The sequence below is a fragment of the Anser cygnoides genome, chromosome 6 (genome assembly GCF_040182565.1).
Source record: "Anser cygnoides isolate HZ-2024a breed goose chromosome 6, Taihu_goose_T2T_genome, whole genome shotgun sequence".
NCBI classification, from domain to species: Eukaryota; Metazoa; Chordata; class Aves; order Anseriformes; family Anatidae; genus Anser; species Anser cygnoides.
The window spans coordinates 3,169,716-3,189,469 of record NC_089878.1 but is presented as its reverse complement, the minus strand read 5'-3'; the positions used below and the strand labels follow the sequence as shown (position 1 = coordinate 3,189,469).

At 42.9% G+C, this 19,754-nt stretch overlaps 1 protein-coding gene across 10 annotated transcripts in view; it reads right to left on the bottom strand.

The window, feature by feature from the left end:
• The window catches only part of ANKRD44 (ankyrin repeat domain 44), a 152,284-nt gene that overhangs the window by 94,948 nt on the left and 37,582 nt on the right, over window positions 1-19,754 (bottom strand). The window contains exon 2 of one of the 10 annotated variants that reach the window (XM_066999931.1): window positions 17,474-17,521. The exons of the other annotated variants lie outside the window; for them this stretch is intronic. Coding sequence (XP_066856032.1) covers window positions 17,474-17,521 — 48 coding nt within the window. The remainder of the gene's footprint in view (window positions 1-17,473; window positions 17,522-19,754) is intronic. 10 annotated transcript variants of the gene reach the window in all.

The window sequence follows — 19,754 nt, the reverse complement described above, 5'->3', positions numbered from 1 at the left end:
TCAACATTTGCAAAGCACTTAAAATACTTCTCAAGTGGTTCTTGTTGAGTGACAGTATTATTAAATTTCTGAGTAAATTGGCATTTATGGAAGAATTGGTGATAAGATCTGTAAACGAACTCCCAGGCATCAGAGCAAATGGAATTACAAGAAGATAGAAAAAAATGGTCTGTGCTTTCCTCTTTACTCTCAGCGCCACCCAAAAAAGGAATTTATGTAAACAGAGAACAGGGCAATCACAAGTCCGCATGGCATCACTGCGTTGGGATTAACATCTGCATAGCCACCACTGATTCCAAAAGCCGAATTTCAAAATCCTTCTAGTGCTTACTCTCTGCCATGACTGTTCATCCTCACTCCCAGCTGTTATATGAAAAATACACAGTTGTTAATTAGCCCCATGGAAAGGAACTGGGTTAGTAATTGTTCAGTTTCTAGCACATTGCTGTCCTGTGTCACACCAAACATCCAGCCAACATCCCCAATCTCACAGAAGGCAGAATAATTTATGCACCACTAGGGGAAAAAATCATCTTCCCCACCCCTTCCACCCATGGGACCAATCCAGAAACCAAACCTGAGCACAGAAGCCTGCAATCCCGACACCACACACACCTCACAGGGTCTGCTGTAGTTAGAGAAGAGGAGCAGCAATTCATGCAAAGCGCAAGGCAGAAGGCAAGAGATATGCATTTATTTTAATTTCCCCAGATGTTTAATGCCCAGTTGCTTTCCACAGGTGCACAGCAGTGTGCCAGGCTGCAGCAATGAAGCACCAGGTTCTGCTTAGCAGGGCCTTGACAGCCGTGCCCGGTCAGGTAGCTTTCTCGAACATAGGGATAATGTCCCTTTGCAGGAAAAGAAAGGTTAATTAACCTCTTTGAAGAACCATAATTAAGGCAACATGGAAGTCGGTTCTGTAAGACCTCAAGAAATTATTGGTTCCTGTAGTTGATACATGCAGTTTGCTTTGCAGATCTAGTTGAACAAAGCATTAAAATGTAATCCTGGATGAATTTTACAACGCTTCCCCCCTCCCATCCCCCGTGTAAATTTAATTTCATTTATCAGTTCAGCCTCAAGTCAGGAGTTCAATATTTAGTTCCTATATTTAATTATATTTTCTTTTCATCTTGGCCTTTTCCAGCTAAATGTTTAATCAGAGTGTTCACTGTAATATAAAAATTACTAGAGTGAAAAGAATGAAGTAATAATATTCTCATCCTTACACATAATGTTGTAAGTTGAATTCCAGAAAGTTGATTAAAAGGGCCAATGATGCCACTGAATGAAGAAGCTACTAATAAGCCCTCAAGGAGAAAGTGAGCTAAGTAGTGGTAAAAATTCACAGCCAGAATACAAAACCATAAGGTCTTTTAGAGACTATCAGAGACCCATTCTTCAATAGGATGCAATGAAAGCACAATATAAGTTTCTAAGGTCAATGTTTCCCGATTTCACCCACACAATACTGGTGACAAGAACGCCAGAGTGAAAAACGCAGCCCAGATTTCTCCAGCTGGCGCGTGGTTAGGAAGCGAGGGCAAGCAGTCCATGTCCCCGTGGTACCAGAGCCTTCACCAGGTCCATCGCTCCAGCAGCAGGTTAGCCACTGCAAGTCCTGGCTTGGTTATTCCAGTAACAACCCATGTGTCCTGACAAATTCCTCAGCACCCAAACCCTCCTCTTTCACGAGAGCAGGAGGAAGGGCTCATGTTCGCTTTTGACAACATCTGCATGCTGTGCAAGGGCTAAGCGTTGATGCTACTGTCATCGTTATCCGTCCTTCACTTGGTCTGTGCCCACAATGAATCACTTCTTCTGTGTTTCTGCATGAGTATCCACAATAAAACTTGCCATGGACAAAACATTTCAGTTACAGTTCAGTTTCCACTAGAAAACAGACAGACTTACTCCAGAACCTGCTGCATAAAGGATTATGCATTTCCTTTCCAGAGTACTTCTTCCTGGCTCTGGCTCCATGTTATACACATTCTCTCCCCCAGTTGTGTAGAATTTGCAGTCCCTGTTTCCCACACCTCTTTTTCTTTGCTGTAGTCTCCGGTGAGGCCACTTTTTCCTGCAGAAATTATTCATTTTTAATGGGCACCATCAGTCTTCTGTTAGTGTCCTTGCTTACTGTGAGCAGACTGAACTTCTAACTGCTCTTTTTTCTGAATCATGTAAAGACATGCTGTTCATCAAACCCTATCTACAGAGGAAGTCTCCTTCTAAACTAGGCAGGAGGTAGCTGGCTTGGTTCATAAAGCATGAATTACTGCTGGTTTTTTCGGCTTTTTTTTTTTTAGTTCACTGTCAATCTTTTGACATTTAAACTTGATGCAGCCACATAAATTGTCTGAAAATATGTAACATTTACCAGATTTTTTAGACAAGCCTCCTTTTTAGGAAACCCTGCAAAGTTTTTCTCATCCATCAACATCCTCCCATCCAGGGAGTGCATTGAGCACTGTCCAAATTTGGGAAACTTCAGGTGACAGTCACACACACTACTGAGGCTGCTCTGGATGTCAAGTCACCTTAACTTCCATTAATTAAAAAAACAAACAAACAACAACAACAACAACAACAACAAAAAGACTAAAACCTCCAACTTAGGCACTGCCTATTCACTGCCTCTGCTCTGGAGATCTGAACCACCACTGTGTATTGGTATTTTGTTTTCCAGTTCAAAAAACACACTTTGTCCTGGGGCTCTGGCAAGCCTGGGCTGCGAGTGAGCTGTGACAGCCTCCGGTGTCCCCAGCCACCTACCCTGCACCCCTCTGCTAGGAGAGGGGCCAGGACAAGGTATGTGCCACATCTGCTGTCAATGATCTTGGGGCAAAAAACACCAGAAAAATGTTCAGAGTGACTACAACAGCCCTGGAAACATTCAGCAGAGAGCGAGGAATTCCTTGCGCTGTAAGCAAATCTGCCAGAGCTTGTCCATCAGAGCCCTGATACAGGGCAAAACATAAATAAACTTAGAAAATCCTCTCTCGCAAGGATTGAAGCCAGTTAAAATTAGTGTTTGAGAACAACTGAAGAGCACAGAGTGCTTGCTGAGCCCCACGCTGGAGTGCTGCTAATGCTTTGAAAATCAGTACAAAGATGAAGTGATTTGACTTTGCATTCAGAGCTTAGCTTCACAAAAGTGGAAACACACTTCTGCCAGGAAACTGAAATATGTTCAAGGACTGGGGTCCAAGAGAAAGCAGGTTTAAGACCTCTGCTTTCATAACAAACGCTACCTTGATTGCTCTAAAAAATAAATAATTGCCATATATGCATGCAAACGATATACAGATTTCTTGTAAAGATTTCCTCAAGTACACCAAGGAAAGAAAGCCTGAAGGATGATTGTTGGTCTAGCCCAGAGCTGTCTGCGTTTTGGGACAACGTTGCTCTTCCTGTGATTATCCTGTTTTGTTCAACATCAGCAATTCCCTCTGTTTTCTTGAGGGAGAACCAAAAAGGTTCAAGGGAAAAGGCTGGGGGAAGAGAGGTACAAATAAAAGAAAAAACAAGCAGCCTGTAAGACCACATAGCAGCAGTACCTGCAAGTGACGTGATGATGTGCTTCATCTCAGGAAAGTAAAAGCCACAAGTCCACTAAAGTTCAGTTTCAACAGGCTTTGAAGCTTAATCCCAAAGGGGAAAATACCTAGCATGTATATTGCATGGAAGACAATGAAAGGAAGAGCCAAGTCAGAGACAAACCTGAGTATCAGCTGATGTCTCCTCCTCCATGTAGGCATGGATTCTGGACAAAATCAACCACCTAAAATGAATTTTCCTATTCATTTTCACAAAGTAACTGGGAAGGTACAAGAGACACGTAACAAGACACTGAGCTTTTTCCTTCCAAAACAGCAGCTTGCATCCAGCCTGTATCAATGACAGACAAGCCTGCCACATCAGGCTTACCCACTGATCTGGATCAGCGTCCATACCAGCAAAAAGAAAGTCACTCCATAGAAAATTCAGCCCAAAACGAAGCGTAATTCCTTAGAAAAGCATAATGTGGTCAATGAAAAACAGATAAAGTGCTGTTTCTGCTTGCCTGGGACTAATGCAAATCATGTCCCTTGACTAGAAGCAAGTACCTTATGCTTAGGTGATGTTATAGCCCAAGACCTGGCATGGTTCCCAAAGAATCCATCCCATTTTCAAGAAATCACAATTATGCCATGTATTAGTGCAATTCTTTTAAGGTGGTAAGATCATTTAATCAGATTGTTACAATATGAAACAAGTAAGTAAGGCAGCGAGAAGAGAGTCATAGAACAAGATGATTTTTTTCTACAGAAAAGACGGTTCTTATTTTCTCAGAGTAATGCTCTGCTGAACATTAAAACTTTGTAAGATGCTTAAGACAATAATCTCTTATATATGTACGTACCAGCCAGCTGAGAGAGAAGGAAGATGACATTCCACTTTTGGTTTTGCTGATGTGTCTGCCTAACAAAAACCTCCTAGTGGAGACTGGGTTTTCAAAGTTTCTGTGTTATTTGTGGGGTTTTATTTTTAATTTTAGTCTATGCAGTTCACTGAACAAACTAAAATACAGCAGCACTAAATCTGGTGTAATTCGGTACAACTAGTACAACTCTGTCTATACTAGGAAGCCAAAAAAAAAAAAAAAAAGGAACAAAATCCACATCCCTTGGGCTGGCACTGACATGTTAACAAACACTGCTAGTATAAGCAGGATGTTATGGAAATATAATTCAGATGTCGATATGCATACGTGGATGCATGTATTGCCTATGTTTGCCCCATCCCAAAGAAATGGTCTTGGCCCAGCTGTGCTTATCTATTGGAAAAACCTTCACTTTTATCTCTCCAGGAACATAGCATTTCTACTCAACAACTCATGGCTTCGTAGCCCAGACCAGTGATTTACTATTGGGCTGATAGCAACTCTCCTACTTGCCAGGTCCTCAAGTCTTTCATGTTTTATTTCAGTGCTTTTCAGGGCCGCAGGTCCCCTTGGGATTACTGAGCCAGAGAGGCTGTGCCTAGCAATGACACTGATACTGAAGACGTGCAACAGAAAAACTACATCAGTGCAGACATCTCCATGTCTGTCAGACACACGCACTTACTGAGCACCTTCCCGCTCCTGACAGGTGCTGGGTACGTCAGGCCAACATCCCCTTGGGTCTCATCCTGGTAACCCATGTCTGAGGGCAGCTCAAACAGACAAAACTTCTCCCAGACTCGCCAAGGACTGCATCAGGTACAGAAGTTTCTCTGCAAACTAGATTTGTGAATACCCACGCCAAGCAAGCTTCCTGGTGTGAACCAGGAGCAGGCCCTGTCCCCACAGCAGGGCGACAAGAAGCACAGACTGGCAGCAGTGGCTGTGAGGAACAGCCTGCGAAAGCCAGCGCCGACAGAGCCGCCTGAGTCACACCACTCACCTCGGCCAGCACAGTCCTGACAAAAATATCACAGGACTGAAAAGAACGAGCAATCCACAGTCATCTTGCAGACTGCTGGGAGCATGGGACAGGGTGATGCTTATTACTTGATTTCACGAGCCCTTCAGAGTAACAGACGGGAGGGAGAAGGAGAGAGAGGGAGAGTCACTAAAGCTTAATAATTATTATTTTTAAATAGAAGCATATCTCTAGGATTGCTGGGGCACTGCTGGCCTGTGAAGCCCTGGCCCACCGACGACACAGCAAGGGGAAACTGGCCTGCGGCCCGCACCAATGGAGACTTCCAGTCATCACAGAGCGCCGCTGGCACAGCTCCTGGAGACATAGATCTAGGAGGAAAATTAACTCAGGTTTAATAAACACTGTAGGATAAACACGATTTCAGATAGGCACCAGCCAGAAATACTTAGCTTTTTTCTTAAAGGCATAGTCAACATCTAGGCAACAGTATCCGCATCTTAAAACAGCAGTCTCCCACACCTTTTCCTTATTATCTCTAAAAGAAGGATCCCAAGAGGTTGGTTTCCCCCCAGTTTCAAGCACATGATCACAATGTCTCAGATGACACCAGAATGAAACAAGAACAGGTAACAGCATATTACCAAAGGCAGGTGGTATCTGTTACAACCCAGCCGACAAGAGCATCCCTTGCATCGGATAACCTTTCAGTCAAAGCACAAAACCTAACTCAGGCAAGCATGTTTCTAAAGTCAGGACCAAAACAGAAACCTACACAGACAGTCTGGAAAACAACAGGCCTCGACTTCACAAGTCACAAGGATTAACACATCTCCAAGTTGCACTGATGAAGAACACTTTCTGTTGATTTTATATGGTTGGTGCCTACTTACTTTGGCATTGCAAAATATCTGCAAAGTCTCTTGGACAGTTAAAAAATAATAATGAAAATAATAATGTAATGTTAAAAATATGCACATATTTTTGCAAATAAATATGCAAATATTTAATACAAAAATAATGTAATGTGAAGGGAAAAGCATGAGGGCACATAGAGCACTTAACTCTCATGCATTCTTCAGAGAACAGGAGACAATCTCTTCCAAATATATAGCAAGAAATGCAGCATTTGAAGAAACAGCAGGGTAAACCTCAGCCTATAAGCACAATATTTCTATGCTTCATGAATATGTTATAAGAAAAGATACTCTGGCTCTTAAACTACACCTCAAAATCATCAGCAATGTCATTGCATTTCAACACAGTCAGGATTCTTCTGTTTGTGTGGGTGTCCCTCGCAGAAGACAGCAACACGAATGCCTTGATTTTGACACTTTGTCAATAGAAAATTCCTGCTGTCATTTACACTTGCTGTGACAAACAATTCTTGCTGTGCCAGCCCAAAGTTTCTCCCTAACACGTTGTCGGCAAGTTAAAAAAATTGCATCTATCAGCTCAGAACAGGGCTTCCTCCAGTGCAGTGAGAGGAACTGCAAAAGATATCTTGGAGGTTTTTGCTAGCAGGTATCAGAGAAAACAGCTGAAAACACAAGATCAATGAACACAACCGTATCAAAAAGCAGAAAGTAGTACTAAGTAAGTGACAACCCATCCACTTTGCTCCACAATCATATTTTGGGTTAGTACAAGGTCTGGCAATCTGTGCTTTGGAGGGGAGGTGCAGTGCGAGAGGCTGCCATCCAAGTAAGTCCCATTTAAAGCAAGACTAAACTCTGAAGGCAAGGAGGAAATAAATCATCTGAGTAACTGCGAGTTACAGCTAAATGCCAGCACATTTCATGGGGTAAGACAGCCAAAGTATATACAAATGTAAAAGAAGATGAACTCTCCATGAGATGGAACAACAAGAGATAAAGGAGGCTCCAGGAAATTCTGATCTTGCTTCCAAAATGTCACACAGTCAGGTTGGGGCAAAATGGAGCCAACATTTCTTCATAGCCACGGAAGTAGGCAGTACGGCAAAGCCATGAGATAACGAAAACTCATGTCAGATAGGAATCATATAAACAGCAAAGAGTCTAATTATATAGCCTGTACTGACAAAAATCAGACCTACACGATTGATTTACCTAAAGCTAGTGAGTGAATGAATAAATGACTGAGAGGGAAAAGAAAAAAAGAACGAGCTGTGTGTCCCCCTGCAGCAGTGGAATTAATACAGAAATACAAGAGTCCCCTGTGGGGAGTTTCCCCTCTGCACACGCTTTCCCGTTACCTTGCAGCAGCCATGTTTCAGCATAGAGCTGGGGGATAACGCAAGAGGGCTCTGTCCCATCTCACAGCCCAGTTAACATTGGCAGTTCTGCAGACTGAAAATTCATTACAGGTGTTGGTCTGTAAATCCACCCACCTGCTTTCCTACAAATATCCAATAATATCCAGAGCAATAGACTGACATTTTATCATTCCCATAAACACTGTGTCAAAAAGAAAACATTTGCCTCATCAGCTTTGGCCAACCAGACATCTCACTTCTAGACCCCAAACTGAATCCAGGCTGCTACCTTTATCAGAGCAAGCAGATCTATTTTCCATATTGACAGAGACACAAAAATACAAACAGGCATAAGGAAGCAACAACACTTATTTTGAAAAGAAATGTGACAGAAGGTCAAAGACTGATCAGATCAGTAATGGAAACCTATCAACCCATATGGCAACTCCTACACTTCTGTTATTTGGCACAGCTTATCAGCAACACGATAATGGCTTTCTGCCATTAAGTAGCATCACTGTCTTTTCATGATAGGAAAAAGCTGACATCGAGATCTTGCTGGGTGGCCCATGAGCAAGACACAGCTGAGGTAAAGAGATGTCCTCTGTGAACACCACAGCTCGGCAGCCATTTTACATTCCCACCTAGAGTGCAGACCAACGCTTCCCTGCCCTCAAACCACTACTGTAACGCATACTTTACAAAACCCACATTCATTTTTTTCTTCCCACATTCTTCCTGAAAGAAGAACCTGACCCTGTATTGGTTGAGACAGGCAGTTATTATTATCTACAGGAAAAACAAAAGATACTCATCTCAGACGCAGCATAAACAACGGATGGGGAGAAGGGAAGCGGAGACCACACTGCAGCATTGCCATGCAGTAAAGCACTTCCGAACACCAAAAGTCCTGGTGTTTGCCCCCATTTTAGAGTTAGGGAAAGCGAGAGGCCAGGACAGGGCACATCGCATGGATACTGGCAGAACTAAAGGCCGAGCTCACCATTAGGTGGACCTGCAGGCAGCAGTTTACTTCACACAACGCTTCCACCATGTGGAGATCTGCACATGAATGAATTGGCTTTCTTCACATGAAAGAGGGAAAGGAAAAATGTTTGGCATTCAACAATTTCAGTTGCATGCTGCTTGTGTGATTGCAGCCACAAGGGACAGAAAGAGGCACTGTGTACCTGGACGCAGCGCAGCCTAGATGCAAGTTAATCGCTTCCTCCAAGGGGCCATGGAGGAGCAGGGCTGTCACAGGTGCTCACACCATACTCCCTCACGGCAGCCACTGGGAACTGCGTGAGGATGAAGGAACTTCCAATGGCAGAGAACAGCATGGGGGCTACCAGCCCAGCCACTTCCTCTGCCTGCCCTTCCCAACAACAGTGGGCTCCTTTCCTCGGAAAGAGAGGAGTGTATCCTGCTGGACAGTTGCTCAAATAACCAAAGATTCCAAAACAAGCTTCACAAATACAGAACGAGAAGGGCAAACATTGCAACTCTCCCCTTCCATGTTTTTTGTTGCTGTTACTTGGTTGGTGGGTGGGTGGGTGGGTGGGTGTCTTTTTCCCCTTTTTAAAAAGAGTTTGAGGGTGGATTTTCAGGCAATGTTATTCTCATATATGCTGTGTAAAAGAAAGCAAGTCCACTTGCTGGAGGACACAAGAATGATGAAGTCTTATGGGAGAAGCTCCTGGTCTATTCTGTGTTTGAGTAGAGCTGACACAATAAGAGTCTAATTCATGCTGAGAGCTCCCTGGGTGATATAAAAAACAGTCAATATTTAATCTCCTGTTGTGTTTTGTTTTTTTTTTGTAATAATAAAAAATGTGCTATTTTCTCTACAAAATAACATGAACAAATAAGCAACAATTCAAGTTCATACTGACTTTTGTGCAGGAACAACTCACTAGGATATTATTCTGAAAGAAAAACAAAAAGTCATTGAGACAGACCCTTGTTAGCTGTTTCAGTTACTTCCACTTAAATGAACTAAAAAGAAAGAAAAGTTCTTGTTGAAATACAAGATAACTTCCTGATATTTTTGAGGTGATACAAGAGGAAGGAGTTGGAAATCTGTTGTAAAACAGTAAGAAAACACAGGGAGGAGCAATATGTTAGTGTCAGGTAAGAGTTCAAGCAACAAGTCTCCAGGGGAATACGGGTCTCCAGAAGTTCAATTGCTCAGTAAATGTCAGCTGCATGAAGAAAGCGTTCAAGATAAACAAAACATGCCAATGCTCACAGTCAAGTTCAGGAGTGGCTCCATCACTTCCTTATGCTTAAAAACAGCAGTAGGAAAGATGCACTCATTTCTACGTTTCACCACCACTTCTCACTTGACAGCACAGAATCCCTTTTCATAGGAATCAATTTCAAACCTGGGACAAAATTAGATGTGCTACAGCAACAAGGATTTTCTTCCTAAGACCTTAACATTGCTTCCTGCCAGCACAGCTTGGCTGGCATAAAAGGAAGGATATGCTGCAATATAGTGACATTTACTGCAGTTATCCGTTTGCCTTAAAATACTGGCTTCTTCAAAACATCTTGGGTGGAGGAGGGAGGTGACAAATCATCACATCAAGGGGGTGGTAAGGGGAGGATAGGAATTTCCATTACAAGCTACATGTTAGGTAGTTCCACCCCCCAAAAAAAAAGCCAGTGCTGAAAAGTGATGCTATAGTAGTACATGAGAAAAGAAAGATCATGATTTTTGTATCATATTACAAGAGCAACACTTGCATTGCTTTTGGGCAGTTCAAATCCTAAACATGCATGGACACTATCAACTTTGAAGAAGTTAAGTCCTAAAGTCTTAACAAGTGGCCCTTGTATTTCAGCCCAGCTTGAGCAGAAGTTTGGATCAGAGCTTTCTTCTAACATTGGAACAGTTGTTAGCAAATATTTTCCCAAATCATAAGCACTTACTTCCCATCCCAACTACAGAAATGGACCAGGAAAAGGTATAAAGGAGTTTCCCAAATAAATTTTTGCAAGGGTAGATGCCCTATTAAAAAAACACACAGCTCTAAGGAGGCTTTGATTAAACAGTTTATTTGACTCAGGACTTAGCTCACCGTAATATACTTAAGGATGAGAGACGCTGTCCTGTTCATCAAGAAACTACAATTAGAAAAGAGTCATGCAATTTATTTTACAGTGGCCAACAGCTGCTGTATGAATCTTTGCCCTACTTCAGACAGGTGAACAGCTACCATCGTTTTGCCAGATAAAGTAGTTTTTTTTAAAGAAGTTTGCACTCGCTATTTTGGAAATACTATTTTGAGGATACAGATTATGTTACTGATAAAGTAGTTTATCCCTGAAAACTTGTTAAACCAATTTTTTAAATGCATTGAGCCCTACCACTGCACCATTTTCCCACATATCTTTGCTCTGTTTTCCTTTAGAAACTGAACAATACGAGAATTTCAAGCTCCATCTCACTTTCAGTTTATACACGTGAGGAGCAAAAGAGCTGCTGTTAAGTTTCAAATTTTTAACTGAGTAATGCCAGGGCAAATTCCAGCTTGGTAGACAGTAAGCAGGGAATACAAAAGAAATGCTTGCAAAATCCCTCTGCAGAGTTGGCATACCAAAGAAATGTCTCCAACAAAAAAAACAACAAAAAAGTAAATTAAGCTATGCTTAACTTGATTTAATGTGCCAAAAAAGCATGGGTATTTTCTCCACCAAAAACATTAGGCATGCTGATAAACAGCAAGCAATTGCAAGTAGCCAAAAAACGCATCATAAATAGCAAGAGTGTTTTCCACTACTGAAAAACAACAGTGAAATGAGTTAGACTACGGGAACCCAGCTGGGAAGAGATTTTTACAGACATACATTCATGGATTTCTATGTTTACAATTTCAAACATGTACATATGAAAAGGTTAATTCTGGTTCTTTTTTTTTTTTTCTTTGAAGGTCATGACGAAGGCAAAAATAAAGCCGTCTTTGATACTATCACAGCCTACATGGAGATGCCATTCAACAGTATGAAGCTGTCTGGAGAAAGGCTAACTTTTTTAAGGAAATCCCAAAGCTACGAACTTGTCTTCTGTGAACTCTTCACATAACAGATCTGTGTTTCACGTTTTTCAAGATAAAATATTAAGACCAAAAGAACTCATTACTCTTTAAAGCTTGTAAGTGCTTGAATTCCTGTGTTAAATAATAAGCATTAATCACTTTTCTAAGTCAAAGCTAGAAAAACATATTTTAAGAGAATACATCTTGGTAGCCTTTGCAGATAAATGTGCTTAGGTTGGTACTTTGGTCTTTCCCCTTGCCCCAACACACTTACAAGCTTTACATCCCAGCAGCAATTTCAAATGAAATGTTTAAACCAGCTTTGTAATGTGTTCTAGCAAAATGGAAAAGTCACAATCTAATAACAAATAATGTGTCACGGTATAACCATGCTCATTAAAATTCTTCACGAAGCTTAAGCTTTTCCATAACAAAACCTCACACTTGTACTGGGTCACGCTGGGATGTTAACTTTCCCTGCAGCAGCCCATACAGTGCTGTGCTCTGCACTTGTAGCTAGAACAGCAGTGGTATCACACCAGTGTTGTGTCTGCAGCTGAGCAGTGCTGGCACAGTATCAGGACTCTCTCTAAACCTCCTAGGGGGTGGGCAAAAAGGTGAAAAAGAAACATCCCCAGGGCAGCTGACCTAAACCAACCAAAGGGATATTCCATACCATATGATGTCACACTCAGCAATAAAAGGTGGGAAAAGGAAGAAGAGGGGAGGGGTGGGCTCTCGTGAAAACGTCTGTCCTCCCGAACACCAGCTACGTGCATTGAGGCCCTGCTTCAAGGACGTGGTCAAGCATCGCTCATTTGTGGGAAGTAGACAGTAATTTCTTTCCTCTGCACTTCCACATAGCCTTTCCTTGTTTTGTTTTTTTTGTTGTTTTTTTTTCCCTTTCCCCCTCCCTTTTCCCCTTTCCCCTTTTTTCCCTTTAGTTAAATTGTTTAATTAATAATAATCTTTCCTTAATAATTTTTTTTTCCCTTTAATTAAATTATCCTTATCTCAACCCGTGAGTTGTTCTTTCCTTTACTTCTTCCCCTCCTCTTCTAAGGAGGGGGAGTCAGAGAGCAGTTGTGGTGTTCAGCTGCCTAGCACGGTAAAACCACCATAACGCTATGGAAAGTTTCCACCAGTTTCTGTTCTGAACACTGTCCACACACCATCTACCACACTTACTCCATCCCTTCTACACGGAGGGAAACTGAGGACCCGAAGGACAATTGCATGTCACCAAGAGGACTATGAAGAGCTGAACTATGAGACTGTTTTCCACTGTGTGGCAGTGGCCAAAAATAATTCCGCAATTCACCAAGACATCACCGTGAGAAGAGATGGCATGCAATTCCCCTGCAAGTAAGGGACTGTTATCTAACATAATAGATGTTTTGAATTAGGCATTGCAAACATACTGCTGGGCTGTTTTTTAACCCACTTCCTCCCCCTTTCACCGTGGCTGATGGAAGTATATGCATGCGTTCACATTCAGCGCTGCCCCCATGAACACCTCCAGCATGAGAAGCAGTGCCAGGTCATAAGCAGCAGCAGGCTGGCAGGTCTGCTGAGGTCCCACCACATCGGGATCCCAAGGTGGTGGTCTGTGTTTCAGTTACCCATAGTCCAAAAACACAGGAGAGCAAAGCTGAGACCAGAAGGCATTCACAACCAGCCTGTTGGCACAAGGTCTGGGGCTCAGGGTTTCTTTCCTGGCTTACTGAAACCAGCACGTCCCTACAGCCCTCTTCCTTCACCTCACCAGTCCTCAGGCAGCTTCATTCGGCCCATCACTGGGAACAGGGCTTCATCCAGCACCTTAAAATCTGCTCGCTCAGATTGCTCCCTGAGGCTCTGGCAATGTTTTTAGCTAATAAGCACTTGCCTGCTAAGCTGAAGATGGAATTATTTATAAAATGAATTATGTATCTAATACCTCGCCAGTTGAACTGGTTTTCATTAACGTACGGAAGAGAGGCTGGATAACAGCTTAGCATTTTTGCTGCAGCCAGCTCCGGCCTCCAGCTGCCATCAGAGTGTAGGAGGAGCCACGGAGAATCGACACCATGCCCCGGGGACAGCGTGGCACCTCCACTGAGACAGTGAAGACAAGGAAGTTTTACCTGATAAAAGAATAATGCCATTGCTGCTATAATGGCTGCTTACATACCCTTGTGTTTTTTTTTCCCCACTCACCAGGGCTTTAAATAGAAACAAGAATCATGCCTGATGCAGAGGTGGGAAAAGAGGAAAGAAAGGGATGAAGAGAGGTGAGAGCTCAGGTTTTGTTTGCAGCAAGAAACCTTGTTTGTGATGGAAAAAAATTAGGGGAGCTACTTGAACTGCTGTGTGCATTCAATTCAACACAGCAGACAAGGAGCCCTAACAATTCACTAGGCAATGCGAGTCCATAAATTACGTGTATGCCTTGAAGCGAGTGCTGAGCTTCTGACGCAGACAGAAAACATCTTTGAGTCTCAAGTTAAGGGCCTGAATTATCCAGAGGTAAAGGGAAGTAAACATGCATATCAAAGTCAACTTTTCTTCTGTAAGTCAGGCCTGTTCCCTTTTGTAACTAAAAAAGGATCAATATAATTAATAATATGAATAAATGCTCACATAAGTCCTGAAATAACAGCTCACAACAACAATGACGACATTAATGGAATTGTTTGGCATTTAAACAGGAATGGGCAGGACTTGGTTGTCATTTTCTTGTATTTAAGCCAAATAGCTGTAAGGGTGGCATAGGAGGGCAGCATCTAAACCTAAAATACGTAAGTAAAATGGTATCAAAGTAGTAATTAACAACAAAGTAGCCTCAAGAATTATAATATCAGGCAATCATCACTAAGGTTTAACTGCAAAATTTTGAGTTGTTTTATTTATTATGTTTGGGTGTCCTATTTCAGCTTTGGCCAACTATTTTGAAGGCATTTGAAACTACCCAAGGCTCCAGGATGTTGCTTAGGGTTCATTGTCAACTGAATTCATATAGGAAAGAAATGATTTTGTACCCATCTGTCAGCAACAATGGTAACCTTTAATATCCACAGTAAGACAATGAGAAAAAAATAAATTAAAATAACCTTCTCCAAACTGGACATGGCTTCTGAAGAGCAATGGTTAAAACACCAGAGCATGTAGCATCCGTACAAATGCCATGTTCTACCTACTGCCTCCAACACATTTTCTGTGTCTGCTGTGCAGGTCTCAGCTCACCACAGACAGATCCTCTGCCCACATGGAGCCAATTATGAGTTTAGTCACCAAGAAATTACACCAAGCACCATTTACCCTGTAACTTTCTGCTGGGGTGGACGATTCATCTTCTCTTTCAACTTGGACGGAGGCAGTTTTGAAAATTGCCAGTAATTACTGGGATCTTTCCACTGTGCTTCCTTAGGTCAAGAAATTTGTTGTATCTTGGAGACAAAACTTTGTAAGTAACCTATAATATTTTACACACACGTGTATATACTATACACGCACAAATGTATATATCATATATGCTGCAGTAATATTTTGGAAAAGATTTTCAGAGCTGGATTTCAGGCCTCAATTCAAGTCAAACAACTGGGGCATATGAAAAAACCTCCACCTGCATTCTTCTGAGACTTCAACTGCATTGGAAAAAAGAAAACTCCAGTCAACTTTCCCTAATAAACACCTTGTTGTAAAATACAATCATATACATGCTTTTCTGTGTAAACATAGTACAGGCATACAACAGGCACCCAAAGTAACAGCTAGATTTTGCTATATCATAACATCCAGTAGAGGATTTAGGGATCCCATCATTGGCTGTGACTATTGTATCACAACACAGGAAGGATAGTATAGTACAGCATATGTAGTATAGTATACAGCGTTCAAGGGGAAAATGTTTATTAGTTTCACTGCATCACTGGCCCAACGCACCACGACCAGAACAGAAAAACCAGTGAGGGCTACGTCAGAGAGTGCTGGTGCTGATGTCCCACCAGCAGAGAGGAGCAGCTCTGCCAGCGCTTAAGGTGCCCAGGCTTCCTCCTTGGCCTCCAGCAGCCAGGTTGGCACCAGAGCTCTTGCTGCCTACAGGGCAAGAGGCACAGACAGGTCCTTTGGGATGCCTCCTGTAAAAGCAGACTCAATTTCTACACACCCTTTTATGAAGTAAAAGCTCTTGCCCAGCAGTCCCTTTGCAGACACCCAGCACCAGGCTCTCCTAGGCTGATGCAGGCAAGTCCCAACATTTGCAAAATCCACTGCCTCTCCACACATTTCCCACAAAGGTTTTCACTTCTTAGAACAGGACCTGAGGCACTGCAGAAGCCAGGCACCATGGGAGGCCACCAAAACACAACAACTGCTAGCCTACCCCCCCAGGAGCCCAAGGGCCCTTCTTAGGATTATTATTAAAACAAGCATGGGAGCATAACTAATGCTCTTTAAATATATATATATATACATACATATATATATATATATATCCTGTGCCATTTAAACCTAGGGCGATTGGTAAAGGCCAGATCACTACATCAGGAAAATTACTGAAGAGGCAGCGCTTTTAACACCTATGCACCTGTCGAACTCCCATGACAGGTCAAGTCTTGTCTGTGCATGTACAGAGTTAAGAGGTTGGGATGACTAAGTAATAACACAGGACAGAACGAGGAATGGTGCTAAATTGCCTTTGATATCTTTAAAATATCTTTAATAACCATGTCAGCATTGCTCATTCTGAAAAGAAGCAACAGAAATGTAAAACACCTGGTTTGGCCAGATGCCTGCTCTGCAGGGCACTTGACCCCCGGACTTCCTGAGCTCCCTGTTGCACCGGATCCCCAGCAGCAGCCTGGATGAACAAAGGCCAACCGAACAGCACTGACATGTGGCAGTGGGGTTACAAACAACTTCCTCTGCTGAGACATCTCCTGTTGTAATTACAGCTGAGGAGAGCAGCATGGGCAGGAGGGCCATGCTACGTCCTGCAGCATGGCCTCGGGCACTCCAGCGCTTTGTTCACCACCAGCTACCCCTCTGCATCCACTGCCTGCACCAGATCAACCCCACTCCTCTGCCTTTTCCCTTAAGTAATGCGTGAAGCCTCTTTAGCACAAGGTTGAGCAAAGAGGAAAAAAAAATGCAGAAGTGCAGCAAAACACTGGTGTACCTACAGACTTCTTGTTCATCCTTCAAAACCCAAACTAGCAGAGCTTCCAGCCACAACACCCAGGCAGCTTACCAACAGCAAGTACCAAACAACCAGTGTCAAACCAAATAAACCAGGCAACTTTGATGCCAGCAGCAGGCCTCCACCTCTCATCATGACTCGACGCCTCTTCGGCCGCGTCACCTCCACCCATACGTGCCGGACCCTGCTTGGGACAGCACCCAGCTCCCAAACTGAAAACAATGTGCTTGTAGTAGCTGCACTTGGTTTTGGCCCAGAAAGACTTTCTGCTACGCTTGGAACATGACCAAACGTGCTCCAACTGGGTTGTCTTCTCTCTGGTGCACAAGCACAGCCCTTCCCTAACTCCATCAGCGACACCTGCAGAACACTCAAGGCTTGCAGCAGCACTGTCAAGAGTGTGATGCGAAGGCACTGGACTTCATAGATAGCAGAGAAAAAAAATCTGCTTTTTCCCCACTTGCAATGGCTGATGAAAAACAAGTCAGTCCAAACTTCTGGGCAACTCAGCGCTGCCCGAAAGGCTCACCCAGCTTCCAGAAGGGCACCATCCCCAGCATGGCCAGCGGCATAGCAAAGCGGTGCAAGCACAGGCAGCCACACTCACCACCACACACCAACAGCGACGCAACGAGCTCCATGAAGCAACTCTGACCTGGTAGGGCAGGGGGAAACAAAAGTAAAATACCTTTAAAAAGATATGGAAGAGACATTTCTTTCTGCCACACAGCTGCGGTGAGCCCGATGGGCAGGGGGCAGAAGAGCTTGCTCTGCCCAGCGAGGGGGAGCAGCCCACACAGGCACAAAACAGAAGAGGACTCGCTGGGCACCGTGACTGTAGTTGAACTCGTGGCCCCCAAAGAGCCAGAAGGGCCAGCCCTTGATGGAGCCAGCAGGAACCCCTCACCCAGGTAAGAGCAGCGTGCAGGCATGCAGGCTGCCAGGAAAAATTAAAATACACTTGTACCTACAACTTAGCTGAATTTTATCTTTTAAAGAGCCACTGGATGGGATTATTTTTTCCCCTCATTTACTTTATCTCTGTTTCTCCTGGAAATGCACCCACAAGCATGTTTCACTATAAATAATAATCGGGCAGTATTATTGTTATTTAATGAGCCCTAATGAATCCAGGTAAGAGACTTCTATGGATAGTATCTCCCTCACTTATGCAGAGTTCACCAGGCAATTCCTAGTCACAGTCAGTAACTTTCATTGTTCCCCACACTGAAAAAAAAAACAGCAGTTGCCAAATTTATTTGGGGGGAAGGAGACGGAAGCAGCTTTAATTATATAAATTAAGTTAAACTGTAGCATGGAACAGATTGACCTCCCAGACCTTCAATTATATATAACTACCCCTGCCAAGTTTAGATCTGGATCTCTTCCAGTTTTTCTTGTGAAAATTGTGATTTTCTCTCATGCTATTACAACCCCTTTTCTTAATACAGTGATATAATCAGAGCTCTGCGCTTGTGCACAAGTGTAGTCTACTCTGTTCAAGCAAGTTCTTTGGATATAATTGAGGCTTGGAGGGTGGGTGCAGCTAATTTGTTTTGATAACGTTTCCTGTTTATAACGATCCTACATTTTGCTGCATAAGGGAATGATATCATCTTTAAGGCATGGAAGGGGGGAAGTAGGATGTTTACAGCATCCAATTTATTTTACCTGAGCTTACAGACCCCGTCACTTTGCAAACCTTCAATAACCAAACCGAACTCAGGTTGCCCATGGAAAACACTGATTCAGTCTTCAGGCCACCTATTGCTGAGCTGTCTCTGCCTGGAGGAAAGTAATCACCCGTTTTTCAAACCCCATATCATAAGAATCCTCTGAGCAAGGAAAAAGAGAGAACTGAGAAGTTTCATGAGAGAAAACACATGGTCTGAACACATTTGAAACTTTTGTTATGAACTTCAGTGGCTGACTTCCATTCTCCATCCAGAAGACAAAGGACAGACTCTACCTGGCAATCTGAGTCACGCCATCAGGATTTCCTTAGATAGAAGATGTGATCTGACAACGCTTAAGAAGAGCGAAGAGATAAGGACACAACAAAAGAGCTCAGCACTTGAATTCAGGACATTCATGAATTTTCCTGAATTGGTATTTTCCAGACAAAAAGCCTGAACTCATGCAGCTTGATTTGAGAATCCCATCTGACAGGCTGAAGAGGAAAACAGAGGAAACAGTAAAAATGGTTTTCAATTCAACTAGAACTATAACGGAAAAAAAGCAGAGTATATCTCACTTACCAACTGCATGTCAAATTCAGGCCACTGCTTCTACTGCCACACATTAGCCCACACCATATTATTCAGTCCTTTCATTATTAATAATGCACAGCAAAAGAAGTGACAGCACTAATCTACATCTGACTAACATACTTTAAAATATGAGATAGTCTCAGTGTGAGCTCAGTGCGTCTCAGTGTGAGCTTGCTGAAGCAGCGATCAGCATTTTAACAGAAATGCTGCTACGCTGCCTCACCTTTGGGATGGGATGTCCTGGTTGCTGTGCATGTGGTTTGCTCACCTTCATAAAGAAAGCTACTAAAATTTATCCAAAAAAAGAGGGAGGGAAGGAAGAATTGAATGCATTGGCTAGGGAAGTAGGGTCCCAACCCACTCCTGACCAACACGTTCCACCAAGTCAGATGCCCACCTTCGCCAGGATGTAGAGAACGCTAAAAAAATCTTCCCATTGCAACAGTTTAGGGAAGAAACAAAGAGCTTATACCAACATGCACAGAAACAACAAGATAGAGAGACAGATCAGATAAGAGTTTATTTAAGATGCTGTATTATTGTCTTCCAACTCAGAAATTCAATATAACCTTCAAAAGAAGGCAAGCTTAAGCTTCTGTATATACTTGATATGTGAGA